The following is a 21311-nucleotide window of genomic DNA, read 5'->3' on the forward strand; positions in this document are numbered from 1 at the left end:
CTGTGGAATGAAAGATGAGAAAGGCAGTTTGGCTGTGAAATCAGACTTCTAGCTCTGCACAAGGAAGTCTGCTCAGGGAAGCTGCTCGAATCAGGGCTTTTGGAGCACATAGTCTTTATTGTTGACACCAGGTTTTATCAGTAGGATTCTATATTTTTAGCATTACAATTGCATTTTCCATAATCCTATGTTGAGATTTGAGCTAAGCCAATGTAATTTAAATCACTTTTCATATTTGCCATATGAGAGTTATTGGACCTTGGGTGCTCCTATTTTAGCCAAAGACCTAAGCCTTTTTAAATTAAAGAAGAAAAGTTATAGAACAGGCATATGTCATGGTTATATCATAAGCTAAGGAGAGAAATGACATTTTCCCGCTATAAATCTGGAATGCTGTATTGTTTTATTATAATTATTAAATGAAAAATTATGACTACCAGTAGTGATTATTCAGGATATGACAGTATCTCTAGTAAAAATGGAATTAATGTTAATTTCTCCATTTTTTTTTTTTTTTAGCTTTCCTGGCAATGTTTCTAATGTAAAACACAAGGGAGTCTGTATACAAATACAGACAGAAATTAAGAGACTCAGTGGAGTGCTGTGGAACTCTGAGTTTTCAGTGGGTCATTCGTATTTCATTTGGCTGTGAAATTAGCTTCTTATTCACAAGGAAACATGTCACATGATGTCATATGTTAACTGTTACTAATTCACTTAAAAACATTTTAGAAAAGGGTGTCAGATTCCAAGGAGCTGTATTTACAGGTGGTTTGTGAGTGAGAGTCAAACTCAGGTCCTCTGGAGCAGCAAGCACTCTTAACTGCCAGCCCTTTCTCTAGTGTTCCCAGCCACAGCCCGTTTTACTTTCAGCTACCATTAAGTTCAGTATCTCTCGGCATTCATTCAGGGTTAGCCATGCTATGGGGCCAAATAGAACATCATGGTGTTTCTCTGTTTACCAGACAGGAGAAAGAGGCATATATCAGAGCAAAGTATGTGGAGAGGAAGTTTGTGGATAAGTACTCGGTGTTATCATCGCCTTCTGAGCAGGAGAAAAGGGTTAGCTCCAAAAGCTGCGAGGAACGGAGGCTGAGCCAAGTCAGGGTGTCTGTCCACACCACAGGTATTTACCTCAGATATTTTCTTGAGCTGAAGCCACTTTTTAAATCTCACAATTATGGCCATTGTAGGATTTTGGTTTTTTGTTGTTGTTTTTTGTTTGTTTTTTTAAATGCTAGAAGACTGTTTCCTTCTACACACTCTAAAGGAAAACTGGATTTCTATGTCTTTAAGACAGTTAAAGTGAGATAGTCTCTTGGTTCACATCCCTACTTACAGTCTATACTCTGCCAAGTACAACTGCTTAACAGCGAGGGGAGATGGGATTGTCAGTGGGTTATGCTGAAAGCCCCAAGAATCTGATTAACTTCCTGGTTTCCTTCCCATGTTCTCCCTACACATCCCCAGTAACGGTTTTTCCTGCCTCCCCTTCTTACGGCCTGCTTTGTGCTTTGCTAACTTGCATGTCCCCAGTGGCTGCTGTAAATAGCGACGAGGCCAGGCGGGAGTCTCTGTTCTGTCCTGATGAGCTAGACTCACTCTTCTCCTACTTTGATACTTCTTCAAAACTGCGTAGTAGTAAGTACAATTGTGGAGCGTTCCAAGTCTGTGCCAGTGGTCATTGTGCGGTGTGGCCATTTCTCTAGATGTTGCCCATTGTCTCCGGATTCCACATCACCACAGCCCATGCAGTCAGTAAATTAAGCTCTTTGCTACTCCCAGCATTTGTGGGGTCATGAGATGTGTTAGAACTCTGAAAATAAGTTTATTTTCAGGCTTTGTGATTGATTTATGTTCCAATAAGTTAAGTTACAGAAGGATTAAAATTGTAGTAAGTTTATTATGCTGATAGTGGCCAAGTTCATGTTTCCATGTACCAGCTCATTTTATGGTCTTGTTGGTTGTGGGAGACTGCCTTCTAAGTGATGTGAACTTTAATCACTAGCTATTTTTTCCCCCCTTAACACAGTTAAAAGTAATGACAGTGGGATCCAGCAAGGCTCTGATGATGGGCGAGAATCTTTACCTTCCACCGTGTCAGCCAATAGCTTATATGAGCCTGGTGAGTTTGATGAAAGTCAGTGTTGATTGGCATAGTTTGTTAGATGATGCTTGTAGCAAATGTCAGTTCTCTTGTGGGTGTGTTTGCATGTCTGTGTTCACACGAGAGCCACATTTGATGTCTGGTGTCTTCCCTAGTTGCTCTCCATCTTCCAGGACCTGAAGATAATTGGTGTCTTAGAATGTGATGCATCTGCAGCTGTTGTGTGGCTGTGGAACATTGATGTTTACATTTCTTTGCCTCTGTAACAGGTCTCTCCTGTCCCATTATAATCTTAGTAGCTAAACACCATTCTGCTTCCTTGCATGACAGCAGAAAGTGGTATTTTTCTAGTTTAAAGAAATGGATCATGCAGTATGCAATCTTTTCGTTTTTTTTTTTTTTTGTGTGTGTGTGTTTGTTCAGTATACTTATTCCAAAAATAATTATGCCATTGTTCTTATCAATTGCTCATTTCTTCTGTATTTTTATTGTGTTTTCCAAAACTTTTACAAGAAAATTTAAGTTCACTTAATGATATTTTTTTTAAGTATTAATGACATTAGGAGCAACATAAGAATGAAACTCAGGGCTGGAGAGATGGCTTAGAGGTTAAGGGCACTGACAGCTCTTTGAGAGGTACTGAGTTCAATTCCCAGCAACCACATGGTGGCTCACAACCATCTATAATTGAGATCTGATGCCCTCTTCTGGCTTGCAGGCATACTTGCAGGCAGAATAGTATATAGATAATTAATAAAATATATCTTATAAAAAACAAGAGCAAAACTTAATGGAAGTAGTTAAGTGTGTAGAAATGTCAAACCCTGGAATCCACATTTTCTGCAGCATTACTGATTATAAGAGACAATGTATCTGCAATTAAATTTCACAGCAGGGATTACAAATTTCTCAAATCCATAAAAATGTACTGGTGAGTTGGTGCAGCAGGCAAAGGCACCTGCTGCCAGTCCTTTCGACCTGAGTTCAAGCCAGAGACCCACTTGGTGGAAGGAGAGAGCTGACTCCCAAAAGTTATCTGATGACTTCCACACTCACACCAATATACCGCCCAAATAAAAATATTTAATATAATAAAATTTCTCATAGATGTTCAGTTTCAAATCTGACCAAGTGTGACTTTAGATTTTAAATAGAATACATATAACATTTACCTTGATTTTATTACAGGGCAATTTTCTGCTGAGAGGTTTTTCCCTTTGTCCCAGACCACTCTTGGATTTTCTGGCATCTGCCTTTTCTCTCTCATATAGATATTTCCATATGAACAATTAGGAACTAAGATTTCCATATAACAGAGAGCATGGGGTATTTGCCCTTCCAAGTCTGGGTTATCTTACTTAATATATTTTCTAATTTCATCTGGTTTTCCACTTTTGTTTTTGGGACAGGGTCTCTCGTTGAACCTGGAGTTGAGTGATTTGGCAGCAAGCTCAAGGGATCTGTCTGTCTTTGGCCCCCAAGCACTGGTGTTGCAGGTCCCAGTCTCTGTACTGGCCTTTTACCTTGGTTCTGGGAACCTGGACTCAGGTCCTTTTGCTTATTTGGCAAACATTTCACCCAGTGACCGTCTCTCCACTGATCTAAATGTGAATTCTTGATTAGATCATTTCTCAAGTGGGTGGTTAATCTTTTTAGAAGGTACTAAGGAGAAAGCTATTGTTTCTCTTTATTTTTGGAATCTTTGCCCTAGTTAGATAGTCATCCAAACCTCATGGTGTATGCTAGGAATTTTAATCTGTACTAATCCTGTCTGCTTAGCCACTGTCTTCTCCTGTGGCTGTTTTTACCAACATCTCCCTTCCCTTTGGGTTTTTCTTCTCATCACTAAAGCCTTTTGATTCCTTTCATGGTTTTAGTGTGTTTAGTTTTGCAGAATTCTCTGGGGGAATAAGCATACTTTAAGGCATTTGAATTAGAGTATAAATTGTGATGATATTACATTGTCCTGGGAACTAAATGAGTTCAAACTACTAGTAAATTCTTTAGGAGTTCAGGCTTTTTGGAAGATAGCCAATTTTAACAGTAACAAACATCCCCTGATACTGGCAAGGCTACAAAAGCCTGAAATATTAGTTGATGTCATTCCATGAAAATGGTGAATGTTTGGAGAATGAATAGTTTGTAAGAAATAATAATATCTGTGTGAAAATCTCTTGTATGCTCATTGGGATAGATGGATGATTTCTTATATCACAATGTTTACATTGTGAGTTTAAGAGTTCACTTTCACAATTGAGGTAAAATATACATTCTGTAAAGGTATCCTAGCCACTTGTCAGTCCTGAAGTTACCTATCCTAACCATTTTTAAGTTTACAGCTTATTAGCCTTAAATTCATCTTCACTTTGCTGTTACTGTCATTCGCCCAATGGAATTCTTTCTTCTTGCAAATTCTTTCTTTCTTGCTAAAGAATTTGCCTCCTGTGCTAAGAGCACATTCTTATTAATGTATTTGTGCTTTGCTTTCCAGAAGGAGAAAGGCAAGAGTCTTCTGTGTTTCTTGACTCTAAACTTCTTAATCCAGGACTTCAGCTTTATAGGGCTTCATACGAAAAAAACCTTCCCAAAATGGCTGAGGCTTTGGCTCATGGTGCAGATGTGAACTGGGCTAATTCGGACGAGAACCAAGCAACAGCACTCATCCAGGCTGTACTAGGGGTACGAATTAATGCATTCCAGCTGTATCAGGGGTATGAATTAATGCATTCAGGCTGTACCAGGGGTATGAATTAATGCATTCAGGCTATACCAGGGGTGTGAATTAATACATTCATGCTGTACCAGGGGTGTGAATTAATGCATTCAGGCTGTACTGGGGGTGTAATTAATGCATTCAGGCTGTACTGGGGGTGTGAATTAATACATTCAGGCTGTATCAGGGGTATGAATTAATGCATTCAAGCTGTACCAGGGTTGTGAATTAATGCATTCAGGCTGTACCAGGGGTGTGAATTAATACATTCAGGCTGTATCAGGGGTATGAATTAATACATTCAGGCTGTACTGGGGGTGTGAATTAATGCATTTAGTCTGTATCGGGGTGTGAATTAATGTATTGAGGTTTTCATTGATGTGGAAAATACCAAATATCATAAATTCTAAACAAAGCAATATTATTGTCACTATCCTAAGAGGGGTTAGAAAGTAAAAAGTTCTCTTACTAGTGATTTCTGAGTGTCAAGTAGTGGTTTCAGATTTTTAGGAGGTGCAGCAGGAGTAATGTGTTTTGATGGACTTCAGACTGTAAAATAATGTGTTAATTAGTTCTTGGAAAAAACATATAACTTATTTCTCTGCTACTTACATATAGATGTGCTCTTTTTCCTTTGCATTTATACATTGCCATCTTCTCTTTAAGGGCTCTTTGGTGACATGCGAGTTCCTCTTACAGAATGGTGCTAATGTGAACCAAAGAGATGTCCAAGGGCGGGGACCACTTCACCACGCCACTGTCTTAGGACACACAGGGTAAGTAATCATGCTTAAGTAGGTAGGTAGCTTTTATCTGAAGAACTTCTTTGAAATAGTGTTTTTTTTTTTCTTCCCCAGGTTAAGGATATTATGTAGAATTTGTAAGAGAGGACAAAAGTTAAAGTTTCTCATTCAGAAGAGAATCCATGATCAGTGTTGTAGCTTGTTTTCTGTTGTTGGTATAAACATCGAGGAAAAGGTTTATGTGGCTTACACTTTGTGTCACAGTTCATCACTGAGTGAAATCAGGGAAGGAACTTGAATCTGGAGGCAGGAGCTGAAGCAGAGACCTCAGAGGAACGCTGCTTACTGGCTTGCTCAGCTTGCTCTTAGTATTGTTATTATTATTTTATTTTAAAGATTTTTATTTTTAAAATGATGTGTGTGGGGCTGGGGAGATGGCTCAGCCGTTAAAAGCTAGGCTCACAATCAAAAATTATGTGTGTGGGCATATGCATGAGTGCAGTGTCTGAGGAGGTCAAAGTCCCCTTGGAGCTGGAGTTACAGGTAGATGTAAGCTGCCCTATGTGGGTGCAGGGAATCAAACTCAGGTCCTGTGCAAGAACAGTGTGTCTTTTTAATAGATAAGCTATATCTTCAGCCCTCAGCTTGCTTTCTTATGTAGTCCAGGCCTACCTGCCTAGGATAGCATTATCCACAGTGGGCTGGGTCCTTCTACATCAATAAACAATCAAGGCAGGTCCCCACAGACTGCCCCTGAATGGGGGGGGCGACAACTTTTCAACCAAGGTTCCCTCTTTCCAGGAGACTCTAGTTTGTGTTGTTGACCATAAAAACTAACCAGTATAACTAGTGTACAGATATAAACTAACCAGCATAGCTAGTGTACAGATATAAACTAACCAGCATAACTGGTGTACAGATATAAACTAACCAGCGTAAATGGTGTACAGATATAAACTAATCAGTATAACTGGTGTACAGATATAAACTAACCGGTGTAACTAGTGTACAGATACAAACTAACCAGTATAACTAGAGTATAGATATAAAGTAACAGCATAACTAGTTACAGATATAAACTAACCATTATAACTAGTGTACAAATATAAACTAGCCAGTATAACTAGTGTACAGATACAAACTATAATGCTCACTTTTATCTTGGTGTATCAGTAAATTGACCAGTTTACTACCTGGCTTCCTCTATCACTGAAGTTGTGATATTTTGTTTGTTTGTTTCCCAGCTGAAGTTCATGTTTTTTATACTAGTGTATACATACATTATCTGCACACACTATTTTGAGAGAACTTATAATTTTGGAATTTCTAGGCTTTCCTTAAGGTACTTAGTCCAGCCATACCAAAGTTCTTAGTTTCGGTAATTGATGTTGAGGCTCTAAGTAATGTCCTTGGCACAGTAATGCCATGAAAGTGAACTTCCTATTAGAGAATGCTAATGAAGTAAACTGTTGGCTTTATTCAAACAGTTGGGAGTCATTTTATCTCAGAGTTTCCAGTTATTTCTGGATAAGCAAGAAGCTGATTTTAAACATTTTTAATGGCATCCTTTATTTCATTCTCACTTGTTTTCCTTTATCAGCAGATATTCAGTTTAGTAACTTAATCATGAAAGCTTTCATATGTTAAAACATGGTAGTATTTGCTTCATCTTTTTTATTTGCCTAAATTTTAATAATTTTTCTCATTTATTCCACAGACTCCACTTACTCATTCTTTCGTATATTTTTTAAATTGTGAATATCTTCAAGTTAAGAATATTTGTGTAGTATAACGGGAGAATTACTGCCTACTTTCTTCTATTGTATCACATTTAGTATGGTGTTTGCATTGTCTTAGCTTCCATAGTATTATTTTCTGTTGTCAGTATCTGTGTATAGCTTTTAATGATATTTGTTGAGGATAGAGGCAATGATTATAGGTCCCACTTTGTTATAAAGTACCGGATTATCTAAGATAATGAAAATTATTTGGGACTTGTAAAGATCTCAGTAAGCTTCTGTTATTGAAGTCTACTTGTTGAATTTGTAGGATGCATTAAGAATTTTCTAATAAAATGCTATTTAAATTAGACAGAACTTTTTATTTTTGAAAGTGAATATGGTTTTTGTTTTTTTGTTTTTTTCTTTCAATCTTGGCACTGACTGAGAAATGCTGTTCCCTTAAACAGGCAGGTATGTTTGTTCCTAAAGCGAGGTGCCAATCAACATGCCACTGATGAAGAGGGCAAGGACCCTTTGAGTATAGCGGTGGAAGCAGCCAATGCTGACATAGTGACCTTGTAAGTGTCTCCTTTGTACTTATTTCCTGTGCTGCATGTTGTTTGCACAGATAGTTCTGGCTGTCATGGAGCTCTCTATGTAGACCAGCCTGGCCTTGAACTCACAGAGATCTTACTCCCTCTACCTCCCAAGTGCTGGGATTAAAGGCAGACGCCATCATGCCCAGCACTGTGGGAGATTTAAACTCAGTGTTTTGTCTGTGCCATTCCTTTAGAGACACTGGACGAGGTAAGCACTTTTAAATGCATGGGTTCCTTTGTTCCTCACAGTAACTCTACGAGGACACTCTTCTTTATTATTACCATTGTATAGGTAAGGAAGCTAAGCCTCAGATAATTTGATAAGTTAATAAATGTTAGAGCTAGGACTTCACACCAAGAATTTCTACTCTAATGCCTGGACTCTTGGCCACTTCTGCCGCAGCAGTAGAATCAGAAGCCATGGCTACCCACCCCAAATGCTCTTCCCCTTGGCTACAGTTCAAGCCTTGGGCTGGGATGGGTGGAGCACTGGCTAGTTTTAGTCTACCTCTTTGAGGATTAGAGGCTTATCATTAAGCTGGAGGGACAGCAATCTTTTAAGCAAATGTTCATATGGACACTTGATTATTTTTAACACAAAATGTTTTTGAATGTTTGAGATATGTTTACTGTGATCTACTAATATTGAATCTTGTGGTTTTCAGTTGGTTTGCATGTTAGATCAAAGTAGTGTGGTACACTTAGTACACAGAAATATGATATTGTCAACTCTACTTCATTTCATGAAGCTAATGGAAGCAGGCTTTAAGCCATGTGATTATTCCATTCTGGGCTAATGGAAGCTGACACTTGGTCATCCCTCTCCTCTTGAGTAGAAACCTGCCTGTTCATGATGCTCTCAGTTCAGAGAAACCCAGTGGCTGCTTTGAGCCCCTGAGCTCCAGTGAGAATTTTTGGCTTGCCAGGTTCCACCTCTCTCAGCCTCTACCTAATAAGACACAGGCCATGGAGGAAGGAGTTACTATTACTGTGAAGTACATCAGTTAGCAATCAAGAAAATGCCCTACAAAGATGCCCATAGGCCAGTCTGATCCAGACAATCCCCAGATGACTCAATATCAAGTTGTCAACTGGAGCCAAGTAGGAAAGTGCCCTTTTGGAGAATCCACATAGCAAGGGGATGCTTAGGAGCCACTGCCTGGTGGAGCTCTCAGAAGAGAGTGTGAGAACTCTGGGAAGGCTGCAGATGGTGTGGTGGCCTAGAAGGACAGCAGGCACCACAGAGAGAACTTTCAGTCTTGCTTGGATTTTGTTTTCAGAAAAAGAAGAAATACTTGTTTTCTAATCCAATGTTACCCGTCTTCCATTGCCAGGATAAGTAACCCCCAAAGACTGTATGACCAGCATGGTAACCTTGGGAGAATTTTGGTACCCCTTAGTCATTTACCACAACACTTGTATACCAAAATGTATTTCCTTTATTTAGAAGGAACATGTTGCTTATGTGTTGGGAACTATGTCACTCAGGGTAAGCTAATGAACTATGACAGGCTATTGCTTCTGTACTGCAGAAGCAGTGATTTCATCCAGTTGCTGTAGGAGCTAGGTATTCTCTGAAGCTGGAGGAAGCTGTTGGAGGTGTTGTAGGCACCTGCTTTAATAAGAAATCCTTTACTGTCTTTGTTCATGAGAATGACATGAATGGCAGTGAGAGAGTTATGTCTGTAATGCAGATTGTCTGATAAATTGAGTTTGTTTTACTGGACAAATGCTGGTAAGGGAATAATTCTATAATTGTACCAATACACGCATTACCTGCCCATGTAATCCATTTGTTTGCGAGTACTTGTCTTACTTCCTCTAAGAGCTCTTCTTCTTCTTCTTCTTGAATTTTAGGTTACGTTTAGCAAGAATGAATGAAGAAATGCGGGAATCGGAAGGACTTTATGGACAGCCAGGTCAATATTCTACTAATAATCATACTGAAATGCAGTATAAAAAATGCATTCAGGAATTTATCAGTTTACAATTGGAGGATTCATAGTTTGTTAGCTAACTAATGTGACATTATAGAGATTTTATATACTTGTAAATTGTGAGTTGTTAGCTGCTGTACTGTACCTACTGAATTCTCGTGGGGCTAACCCTGGACCTTTACACACTCGGACATGTTTCTGTTTCAGTATACTCCCCTTACATATTCAGTCAGCTCTGGCTGCTGAGGTCCTTATCTGCTGTACAGATGTCTTCCATATGCATTCCAGCGACGAGAGCGCACTGATGAACAGACCGTGTGCTGCGGCAGCAGAGGAGCGGCTGCAAAAAGAATTTTTTTTTTCCTTTGATATTTTTGAGACAGAGTTTCTCTGTGTAGCCCTGGCTGTCCTGGAACTCACTCTGTAGATCAGGCTGGCCTCAAACTCAGAAATCAGCCTGTTTCTGCCTCCCGAGTGTTGGGATTAAGGCGTGTGCCACCAACCGCCCAGCTTCAAAAAGAATTCTTGTTAGCTGTCCAGTGAATATAAGAAAATGGTTTTCTTTTTGTTATTCAGGGAATTTCTATACATTGTGTTCAGGGAAAAAAAAACAAATCACTATGTGTTTTGTATATAAAAAGTTAGTGTGGAAAATACTAAGAAAAAGTATATTGATGAGTTTTATATTCTAATCTAAGAATGAGTTGAAGATTTAAAGTAAAAATTTACCAGTAAGTTAAAAGTCCACAGTGGGTGTAGTATTAGTTTCCAAGGCTGAAGTTTATCTGTAGCTCCACCCCAGGCAATTGTACACTATTTGCTGGGGGAGGAGATGTATTTAGAACCATGTTTTGTGAACCTGATGGTGAAATAGACTTACTAGAAAAATCTCAGTTCATGACCACATCCGTCTTTATCTTGAGTGATTTTCACTTGTGAGTCATGGTGTGAAGAGAAGAAAGGAAAACTGATCTGATTCTTCTGTTTGATGGCCACATGCTGGTTAGACATCTTCACAAAAAAAAAAAAAGGATATTGCATTCCAGTTCATGAATTTGAGTATATGAATTTCTAATCTGTTTTAAATTCATACACATATTACTAAACATTTCAGGAATTTATGACTAAAGCACTTACAGCCATTCACTTTGCAAATGAGCATATTTGCTTTTATAAAAATGAATATTTATGTTATGATTTTTAAAGTGGCCTGGTAAAATCATCTCTCCTTCCTGCTGAACTATATTTTGAAATTCCGTACTGTATGTTAACTTCAGCCATTTATTTCATTTTGACTACAGTAATCTCTATCAGTGTGAGGCCATTTTTTTTCTCAGAGGAATGTATGTATGTACTGCTCATTTTTGGCCTGATATACTGGCGAAGGAAAAGGGCCTGGATCAGATACATTCTTCTGATCTAGGGGTGTTACTTTAATCCTATGGATCACACGTACTGAGTCAGGACGCTCTGAGATGTCAGTGTGCTGATTATGGGTGAGGCTCAACGCTGACTCTGGATTTCACCCATTTGTTTCAAAGCTGAATGTTAGATCTTAAATAAGTTCTAATTTTGTAACAGATATCTTTAAATGATAGTATTACTAGGCCATTTCTGAGGCCTTTGTGTTTAAGCACTTTAAATAAAAATTGATCAAAGAAAATGAGCTGACATTTGTGAGATAGCAGTGAACCACAAGATTGTAAGCTAAGATACATTCGCGTGTTTTCCTGAAATTGTGAAGGCAAATGTTGAGCCAGCTGTACCTTCCTTAAGGTGCTCGCTATGCTGTCTGCCCAACTGGTGAGTCAGAAGTTAGAGGTCAGCGGTCAGCGGTCAGCACTCTACAGTTGGGAGTTTGCAAGGGCAGGACTTGTCTTATTGCTCCTCTTCTTGTTCTGTCCAAATTGCTTGAGTTTCTTCTGTGTGACTGGGAGTCCCCAGACACCTCTTTTTCTGTTGTCTGTGTGCAGGTTTGTGTGTAAATATAGGAACTCCTAGGTGTCAGTGGGAAAATAAGTTTTTCTCAGTTTTAAGGAAAACATGAAAACAGGCCTCACTTTAAAACTTAAAAAGAAAAAAAAACATTTGAAAATTTTAATTTAGAAGTTAAAAACTAGAATTCTGCCAGCCATGCCAGGTTAAAAATAAGATTAAAAAACTATTTGAGAAACATCTTGCAGATAATTCGATTTTAAACTCAGTGTCAGGGTCCAGAGTTTGAAGGTGAATACTGTTGGTGAGGTGTGGTGAGGGGGCTCTCTGTTGCTCCTCCTGCCCCCTCTGAGTCCTGGCAAAGCAGATATGCTGGTCCCACGACCACTTGTCATTTTTCCTCTGCACATCACTACACTTTCCCTGCAGACTTTGCCTGCCTCTTCCCTGGCATCCTAGGAACAGGGAGCTAGCAGAAGAACTCTGAGAAGTTCTTTGGTACAGAAATTGTCAGTCTGGCTAGTCACAGGTCTACGATTCAGAGGACCCAGTTAAAACGCTTGGCAATCACGGACTTATTTCTAGGAAGCCCCATTTCTAAACTTGTGTCTGCAGTCCCACAGACTCCCCTTTTTCTTGCAAGGCAGTATTAAGAGCATTCAGCTTCTGAAAGGAAGGTGGGTTCTCTGTTAGCGGCTTTTCAGAGCTCTTAGCAGGCCTGTTGGGTAATAGCACACCTTGCTCTCAATGGTGGGAAATCAGTTATGTGCCTCCCGTTTCTGGCTTTGAGTCTCCCATGGGCTGGCAGGACCTCAGCCAGTAGGGAATCACTCACTGCCTTAGGGAGCTACTTCTGGTCATGTGAGCATATGGCTCCTGGGACCTATCCAGTCATTTGTAGAAGGAAAGTGTTCCCACCCTGAAGGGGCAGGATGATGCCTATGGTCCCAGAGGGTGGGTACCACATCCATTGAGAGCACTCAATTTCAGTGGTAAGGCCACTGAACACTTTCTGTCATGTTAACTGCTGTTGTGATGAATATTCTGGATACCAAAAACTCAAGTGAAGTTTAAGCTGTCAGTGAATGGGAAAAATATGGTTAAGTAATTTAAAGACAATGCTTAGCTGTTTTTTTGTAGTAAGCTGTTCAGTGTATTAATAGGAAGACTCCAGGACAATGTGTCCTGGCATCTTGTTTATGTGTTCTAGTTCAGACAAATTAGATTTGCCTTGGGAAAAATTTTCAAGAGATTAAAAATTCTCCTTAAAGTATAGATAAGGAAGTTCACTTTGTGTTGACTATTTTAAGTAATTGTTGCTTTTGACAGCACATTTTGAGATCTAAGGAAGGTAGCATATTAATAGTACGTTATTAATTAAAAAAACTGAACTTAACAAGTTTTGTGTGTGAGGCTAGAAACTTTCTTTCTTTTGTATTGTATGGATTCTTAAATGTTTGCAGTTGGTGAAACCAATGATTAATACAGCACCAATACTCTCCTTCAAGGACACGTTTAATTCAGAGAATGGAAGGTCTTATAATTAGTTTTGCATGGTACAATGGTCTTACTAAAAATGTACTTGTATAATATGCCACTAGGTGATTTAAAATCAAACACTAGAAAACCATAAAGAAAAACAGCTCGTTGTACGGAATATGCATTGCTGAATGTAGAAGCCATATACCGCCATTGTACTGCTGTAATACTTGAGAACACCCATCTGGTGCTATCTGTGAATGACTTGGCGTTAGCATCTGCTAGACCCCTCTCCTGTTTCTTCCTGAATATATAATGTGTGCCTTTTATGTTACTTCTGGTGTTGAATGGTAAAATCAGTGTGGTATTTTTGTATTATAATCTGCACTTTACACTTTCTTGGAAAGTAAAATTCTAGACTATCTGAATAGTATTTTAAAAATATTTATAATGTTTACAATAAATATTTTACATATTTTAATTCAACATCTAAAAACAGAAAATATTAAAATATTTTGTATGGTTTGTTAATTGTTACTTAATGTTGCGCTCCTCTCAGTTTACTTTATGTCCTATTGGATGGTCAAGCACAGAAGTAGGTTGTAGTTTGTCATGCTGTAATTGGACGGTCTGCCCAGTTCCAGCGGACTAACCTTTAGTTTGCTTCACTCGGAATGGTGGGAGTCAGCTCTAACCTCCAGCCATCCTGCTAAGATCTCTTTTCACTGAATTTTCCCCTTTTAAAATACATTGATTAGGGTTAACTGATTATTTAATGTCATGATTAAGTTTTCCAGATTTTAATAAATTACTTTTTACATAGACTGAATATTAAAAGTACTAAATATTAAGAATAATGAAATCTTTTTATTAAAATTCTTATGTTATGATTTTAGGTCTTTTTACTAGATTTCTATCTGGCCCCCTCAGTATTTTTCTAATTCTCTCCTTTTGGTGTGACATCTGTGTCTCCTACAGTCTTGCTTTCTAAGACTTGCCTGGTTAACTGTACTGTCAACAATAACTGTAAGAATGAGATTGTTGTCAGGTAGAGTGCAAGGTAGCCTAGAGGAAATAATGATAAAGCAATGTGGTGACAAGAATCCTATATGACAGTATTTTATGCTCAAGTGAGAAGAGAATTGTGCCAGGAGTCTGTGCCAACATAATGTTTGGCAGGAGGCATCATGATGAGTAAGTCATCCTGAAAATAAAATTTCCCCCTTTGAGGGATTAATTTGTACGTGTGTGTGTGTGTGTGTGTGTGTGTGTGTGTGTGTGTGTGTGTGTGTATGTGGTTTAAAAAAAAAAGGCTATGCCCATCATGCCGTAATGTCCTTATCTATGATATACATCTCTGTAAGAGTGTTAAGTGTACACAGGTTTATTTCTCCAATTGTGAATAGATTCTTGGTATCCTTCCCATTTTGCATAGCATTCTTTCTCATAAGTCTTCTGACTGTGGAGCTCTGACCTTTTGATTTAATGAGTTTAGTGAGCAGTGGGTCAGATACATTGGTTCTGAACCTTAAAGTGTATGTGGGCTCCTTTTTGCAAACAGCTAGACAGTGTAAAGCACTTCCAGGTGAAGATGGTGTGGGAAGCCCTTCCCAGCTTGTTTCCTTAGTAACTGCATCCCTCAGAACCTTAACTAGCATTTGGCTTTGGTTATTTCTTTTAACTTTTATCCAACAAAGTGTTTTCCTATAAAATGTGCTGTATACTTCATCTCAAGTAACCTCTCTTCTTTCATGTGCTAATGAATGTTTCTTCACATTGCTTTCAAACGCTTGCGTCTTGCTCCTCTCTAACTCTGAGCCCCCTGCTGCGCGTCTGAGCTGCTGCTCTCAGGTATCGCTTCCCTTTCTTACATACTTTTCTGGCATTATTTTTAGTTGGCCTTTTTCCTTCCAAAAATGCTCTTGGGACAAAACTTTAATGTAATGTAATGAATCCTAAAATAGTATGAGCAAAAGGGAATGTTGTTTTATTAATACCTTACCCATATAAATTTTAAAAGTGTCTTTGTTTTACTTTCATGCAGGTGATGAAACTTACCAGGACATTTTTCGTGATTTTTCTCAAATGGCATCCAATAATCCAGAGAAACTCAATCGCTTCCAGCAAGATTCACAGAAGTTCTGAGCCCTTTAAAGAGGGGAGTCTATGAAATTTGGTGAATTCCTAATGTGTACCACCAAAATCTCACACCTTTCTAGATTCTACTTGATTTTGGTAGACATTGAATTAATTGTTCAGAAAAAATGGTACCCATTTATTGGTATTTTTGTAAATGAAAACAAATGTCTCATAGTTGGGAAAGGGAGAAATCCACTATAGTTCCTCTTTTATTTAAGAAGAAAAAAAGCCTGTTTAATGGGTTGTGCTTTTATATATCGTTGTATCCAGATCTAAGCTATCTCTTAAGTTCAGAGATGCTACACTGTTAGGTCCTTGCACCCTTTGCCATGGGTGTTAACACTGGTTCTCCCCAGGAACATTCAGTCACTATGTCTGCATCAAGTGGGAGCCAGTTCTCTTACCTGTATTAAGGATGTATCTTTCCTATAGCTTCCCTGATAATTGTTGGTGGTTCAGAAATACGTGTGTGTGTTTTCTGATAGCTTAGCTATGGTACCCACAGTAGATGATGTAATTGCCAGGACTAGTGAGGGTGCCCCTCATTTGGTCAGAGACACCATTGCACTTCAGTACTTTAGCAAACATGGTTGCTGTACAGATGATTTATTTCCTTTTATGGTGCAAAGGAGCTCTTACTTTTTTCTTCTTTCAATCACCATAAGACTCCCAGCTCAGTTTTTATTATTGGGTTGATTTCCTAAAACCTTGACAGATGATCAGTGCAATAAAACTGTGTTTCAGAAGTTGACTATTGCAAAATTGGGCTTTCATCAAAACTTGGTGATTTAAAAGATAATGTAGGGCATTTTTATATTTGGAATTCATCCATTTTATGATTATATATATATATATATATATATATATAATATATATATACTGTTACTCCTGGTGAAAGAAAAAAATCTCCATGTAAAGGAAGAGAAAACTAATTTTTTTGTTTATACTAAAATTTACCAGCAATAAATTTCTTTTATTTTTCTACATTTATCTTGTTTACTATACAACAGTATATGTTCTTTTAAAATGTATCCTGTATATAGCTTTAGAATTAAGTAAAATATATGTTATTGACTTTTGAGTTCCAAAATTATGAATATGTGACACAGTTGAGTGCGATTCCACCTCTGATTGACATGTCTTGTCAGAGTATGGAATGCATAAGTAATTGCCTTGTGGTTCATTTCCAGCACTGTTGATGATGTTTAATCTCTTAGAAATTACTTGTAAGTAGCATTGCTACTCAGCTTCGCAGAAACATTTTTAAATGTATATAAAAGTATAGTTAATTAAATAAAATTTTTTAAATATTTTCTCCACAGTATGTAGAGCCTTACTTTGATTAAATATAAAATCAGAATCTAGGCAGAAATCGTATTGAAATAAATTTGCAACACAGATATTGTCCCAAAGTTCAGCCAAATTGCAAGCACGTAACACTTATTTAGTAAGTCACCCTACACTAAGGATAAAGTTGTGTTTTGTTTCTGAGGAAGTGCAAACTTCCACAGGATGAAAGGAGTTTTGTTTTTCCTGTCTCCCCTCAAACTTGCAGGTCGTCTGGCTTTGTAGGTATTTTGTTACAGGCAAAAGCCTAATTTTAATTGGTATGTATTTTGAAATGTATTGTCCTAAAATGTGTTCAAGGAAGAACAACAGGCTAAAGAAAGGGAGAGAGAGAAGAAAGCACGCCTTTTTCTGCAGGGCTTGCTCTCAGTCACTTGTGGAGCTACTGCCTCGTCTGTGGAGGTGCAGAGGGCTTCCCTTTGATTCAGATGCTTGGGACAGTCCTCTGGATCTGCCTGCCTCCCTGGGTCACGTTGGACGTCCTTGGTTTCCCAGTAGGTACTGTCTGTTGCTAGAGTGAAATAAGCCTTAAAGATTCAAGTGTATTTGAAATGCCTTAAAGATTATTGGGGTTCTGAGTATCTTTAGAAATAGCTACATCTTTTCATATTGTATGAAGGCTGGCAATGCAAGAATTTATTTCTGTGGCTTACTTAATTTTCTCAACGTGCTGAGAAATTGAATGGCAGAAAGAAATGGAGTATAGCAAGGCTTTCAGTTCATAGTTATAAAGTAGATTGGCTTAGATGAGTTTTGCTGTGTTCACTAATAGCTCTGTGTGGCGTGTTGTGAAGTATTTCATACATTAGGAGAGATGAGTATACACAATGCCAGTCGCACACTCAGGCTGCTCTTATTGGTTACCATTATCTCTCCAGGAAAGACATGTTGGTAATAGTTTGATTCTTTATTATTAGTCTGTTTGCTCTTTTTTATGCTCTCATTAATGTAAAAATTGGATTACTGCTAAATAAGAAAAGAGGCGCTGTGAAGGAGTCATAAAATGCAGCTTTTCCATGGGCATAGATGAAGGTGATTGAGCTGCTGTTCACAGTGTGCCTAACCAGTTGATTAAGCCAGTGTTTGCTGCAGTGTAGTGGACTTTGGTGTTTACTTTCCCAAAGTAATCCAGCTTGCAACTTGTACTTTTTTAGCACGTTGTAGGTTCATTTTGGGGAAAAAAAATGATACACTCACATTTTAGAGAATTTAAGTTTGTGACCATGTTAGCAGTATTTAAAAATAAAAATTTTTGCATATTAGATATGATCATAAACCAAGTTGTTTTACTTAAAACTAATCTTGATACCCACTTTGAATGATTGGACATTCCTACACCACTCACTCTCCAATTAACTTTTTGTGTGGTTGCATTTTGACCATTAGCATGGGCTAGAATTTTTTTTTTTTTTTTTTTAGTGAAATCCCATGTTCATATCCTTCTTGGATCCAGGGCTCCCCACAAATAAAGTGAACGGATGAAACAAAGGAAAATTCCGAACCCTCCCTTTGTGTATCTTTCATGACTTAGAGCGTTCCTTCACATTCCTTTTTCCCTCCTGATGCTTGCCGGAGGAGGACATGGGGATCTTAACCCTTGGGCATCCGCCTTGTCCGAGGCTTCATCCTAGCTCGGTCCTCTTGTTTTACAGAGGTTGTCACTTGCTCTGCTACTTGGAGGCAGAGCTGAGCCATGCCCTAGGTCTGACGTAAGCTTCAAAAGCACTTGTATCATGAAAGGATTTGAAATCACTGTAAAGCAGCAGCTTTCCCTGTGTTTGAGAAGAGACTCCAAATAATCGGGAGAACCTCATTGTGCAGGTTAAAGGACTAGATTGGAATTTGAAAGCATCAAATTGTAGAAAAGTCTACATTATTTTTTGCAATAGCAAGCATTAATAAAAGCAAAGTATTATGAAGTTAAACTCACCGTTTATTAACTTTTTGATGGTTTTGAATGACATAACCATAGAAAGGGCTTGGATTCAGTTTGGCTGAGTGCTAACACCTAGAAGGATTTTTGTGGGTGTCTTTTTCTGTTTACATAGAGGGGGATCATGTGGACAAAGAAATATTTAATTAAATACACATTTCTTTGCATTGGTCTTCTTACTATTTTATTTTCTAGATTTTTCTCATTCCCCAGCCTTATTTTGGGTATTAATTTTTAGCAGGGAAAGCTTGCTGTGCTATGAAGGTTGTTAGCACCATTTAACACGAAGGCTAAAGGTTAGCTTTTGGAAATGACAAGCTGCTTTTTACATCTTTGTTTCAGTGTGCTTCGCTGTGTTCTCGATCATTCCGGTCATAAAGATTGGTCACATGTACTATTTCTTGCTACCTGTGAAAATGATTTACGAATGTATAACCAACACTCCATTAGTTTTTATTAGTGTGTAGAAGATTTGTATCTAATTCATGAATGTAGTTTTTCTGTAGTTTGTCATTGTAAATGGAGCAAAGTACATTATCTTTATAGTTATTCTAAAATGTACATTATGTAAGAATTGTAAATATACTTGATTACTTTGTATGCTGAAAATTTACAATAATAAGTCAATAAAAAATATCTCACTTCTGGCACAGTCACTGTACATGCTCAGACTTCTTTTGAACTATGTGGTACTGGCCTAACGTCTGTTATAGTTAAGGTCCCATCTGCCTCCACATCCTTCCAAATAGTGGCAGTCCATGTTGATCCTGTTGGCCGATTACTTGAGTTCAGAAATCCATTTTGATCCTTCCAATATTTTCTTCTCCCCGATTCCAGCGATGCTGCAGCCCCTGCTTCATGAACTAAAGAGTCCGTTAGAGTTCCTTTGTCATTGGGACTCCAGTAATGACAGAGGAAGAACTTTGAGAAACCATTGCAGATGTGTGCCCTGTATTTCCTGAGGTGGAATCTGTAGAGGGTGCTCTGGTTTACTCTTCTGATGAGGCTGGGGATGTGTTGCTGAAACTGGAAGAGGATGGGTTGGTTGTTTCAACTGGAGATGATGTCACTTGGGACACTGTCTGTGCTGGAGTTGAGCCACTTGGGGAGAGTGAAGGAGTTGATGTGGTCACCTCTGTGACCAGATCTTGAGAACACACCCACACTCCATCCTTTTAGTAAACAAAACTCTGCTCCTGTGGGAATGGGACTAAGGAGACAGACCTGAAATAGGGATCTAGAAGTGAAGCTCGGCTTTGCTTCTCCTTCAAAAGTTAGTTCAGAGCAGATGCAGACTCTCAAGTGATCGCCTTGTGAACTGACATCTCATTTCCAGAACAGTCTCTAAAAGAGAACCCACAGCAAGTGTTTTAAACGAAGGCTTGTTTCTTTCCTTATTGCAAAAACAGTACATCTTCACTGCCAAAATAAAGTTTAAGTAGCTGAAAAGGACTCGGTATGATGGCATGTGCTTGTAATCTCCACACGCTGGGAGGCAGAGGCAGGGGAGTTGGAGGATGGACCTGATTCCAGAGAGTCAGTCAGTAACATCACTCAGAAAACAAGACCCAAGAAAAAGAAAAATCATCTGTAATTCTGTCACCTACCTGTGCTGTCCAAAACGGAGTCCACAAGTGGCTTTTTGTGTATTTCGTGTGCATATGTGTGCATGCTTATGTGTTTGCGGGTGCAGGTGCGTGCAGGTGAGCATGTGAGCGTGGAGACAAGTACATTCTGGGATGCCATTCCTCCACAGGTACAGTTTACATTGTTCGCTTGAAGAAAGGTCTCTCACTGGCCTGGGACTTGTCTGTTAGTCAGGCTGGGACAGATGGCCAGTGAGCGCCAAGAATCTTACCTCTGCCTCCCTGGTGGCAGTGCTGGGATTACAAACATGTGCCACCATGCCTGACTTTTTGACATGGGTCCTAGTGACCAAACTCAGATCCTCCTGTGCTTATTGGCAGGCACTCTATTGCCTGAGCTGTCTTCCCCAGTCTGCTGACAAAAGTGCCTTATGATCTTCTTTTACTTAGATGGGGAATATTTTAAAAAAATGTTGAAAATTTTCAAATGCACCACTGTAATTTCAGCAGTCATAGGCTCATGGCAGCATTGCTTTATATTTCAAGCCCCACTGACATTTTTCCTTTTCTGTTTTTTCCCCCCTTGTGAAGGAAATTCAAAGCATTTCACCAGCAGATCATCCAGTGTGAATCTCTGAAAGGAAGGATCTTGTGTAATGATGTATTACCTCCTTAAATTGCATAAAACAATATGGTTTTCCCAAGTCAGTCCGCAAATGATCACACATTGCAGTTGGCTAATATATCTCATAAATTTATAGGTTTTCTCTACATTAAAAAAAAAAAACAAAATCCATGTGCAGTTGATGAATACATTGGTTTGTTCTTGGTTTTGACACAGCCAGACAGTTCCTAGGCTGGCTTTGAAATCAGAGCTCTACCTGCCTACCTCTGAATATATCACTTTTAATGACTCACTATATTACTTACCTAAGCATTTCATTGATGATTTCTCAATACCCATATTTTGCTGTCATAAATACAGCTCCTAGAGCTAAAGCGTTTATCTTTAGGAGGCAGAACCTCAGTCACACAGGACTACAACCTAATAGCCCCAAGCCTACCAACTAGC

At 38.6% G+C, this 21311-nt stretch overlaps 1 protein-coding gene across 2 annotated transcripts in view; it reads left to right on the forward strand.

The window, feature by feature from the left end:
• The window catches only part of Acap2 (ArfGAP with coiled-coil, ankyrin repeat and PH domains 2), a 91182-nt gene extending 71873 nt beyond the window's left edge, over positions 1-19309 (forward strand). For both annotated transcript variants that reach the window (XM_027412887.2, XM_027412888.2), the window contains 7 exons: positions 966-1126; positions 2033-2125; positions 4599-4786; positions 5487-5596; positions 7752-7862; positions 9741-9802; positions 15279-19309. In XM_027412887.2, coding sequence (XP_027268688.1) covers positions 966-1126; positions 2033-2125; positions 4599-4786; positions 5487-5596; positions 7752-7862; positions 9741-9802; positions 15279-15379 — 826 coding nt within the window. In that variant the 3' untranslated portion in view covers positions 15380-19309. The remainder of the gene's footprint in view (positions 1-965; positions 1127-2032; positions 2126-4598; positions 4787-5486; positions 5597-7751; positions 7863-9740; positions 9803-15278) is intronic.
• Positions 19310-21311: the final 2002 nt, after the last annotated feature.

Source organism: Cricetulus griseus, chromosome 4 (genome assembly GCF_003668045.3).
Source record: "Cricetulus griseus strain 17A/GY chromosome 4, alternate assembly CriGri-PICRH-1.0, whole genome shotgun sequence".
Taxonomy (NCBI): Eukaryota; Metazoa; Chordata; class Mammalia; order Rodentia; family Cricetidae; genus Cricetulus; species Cricetulus griseus.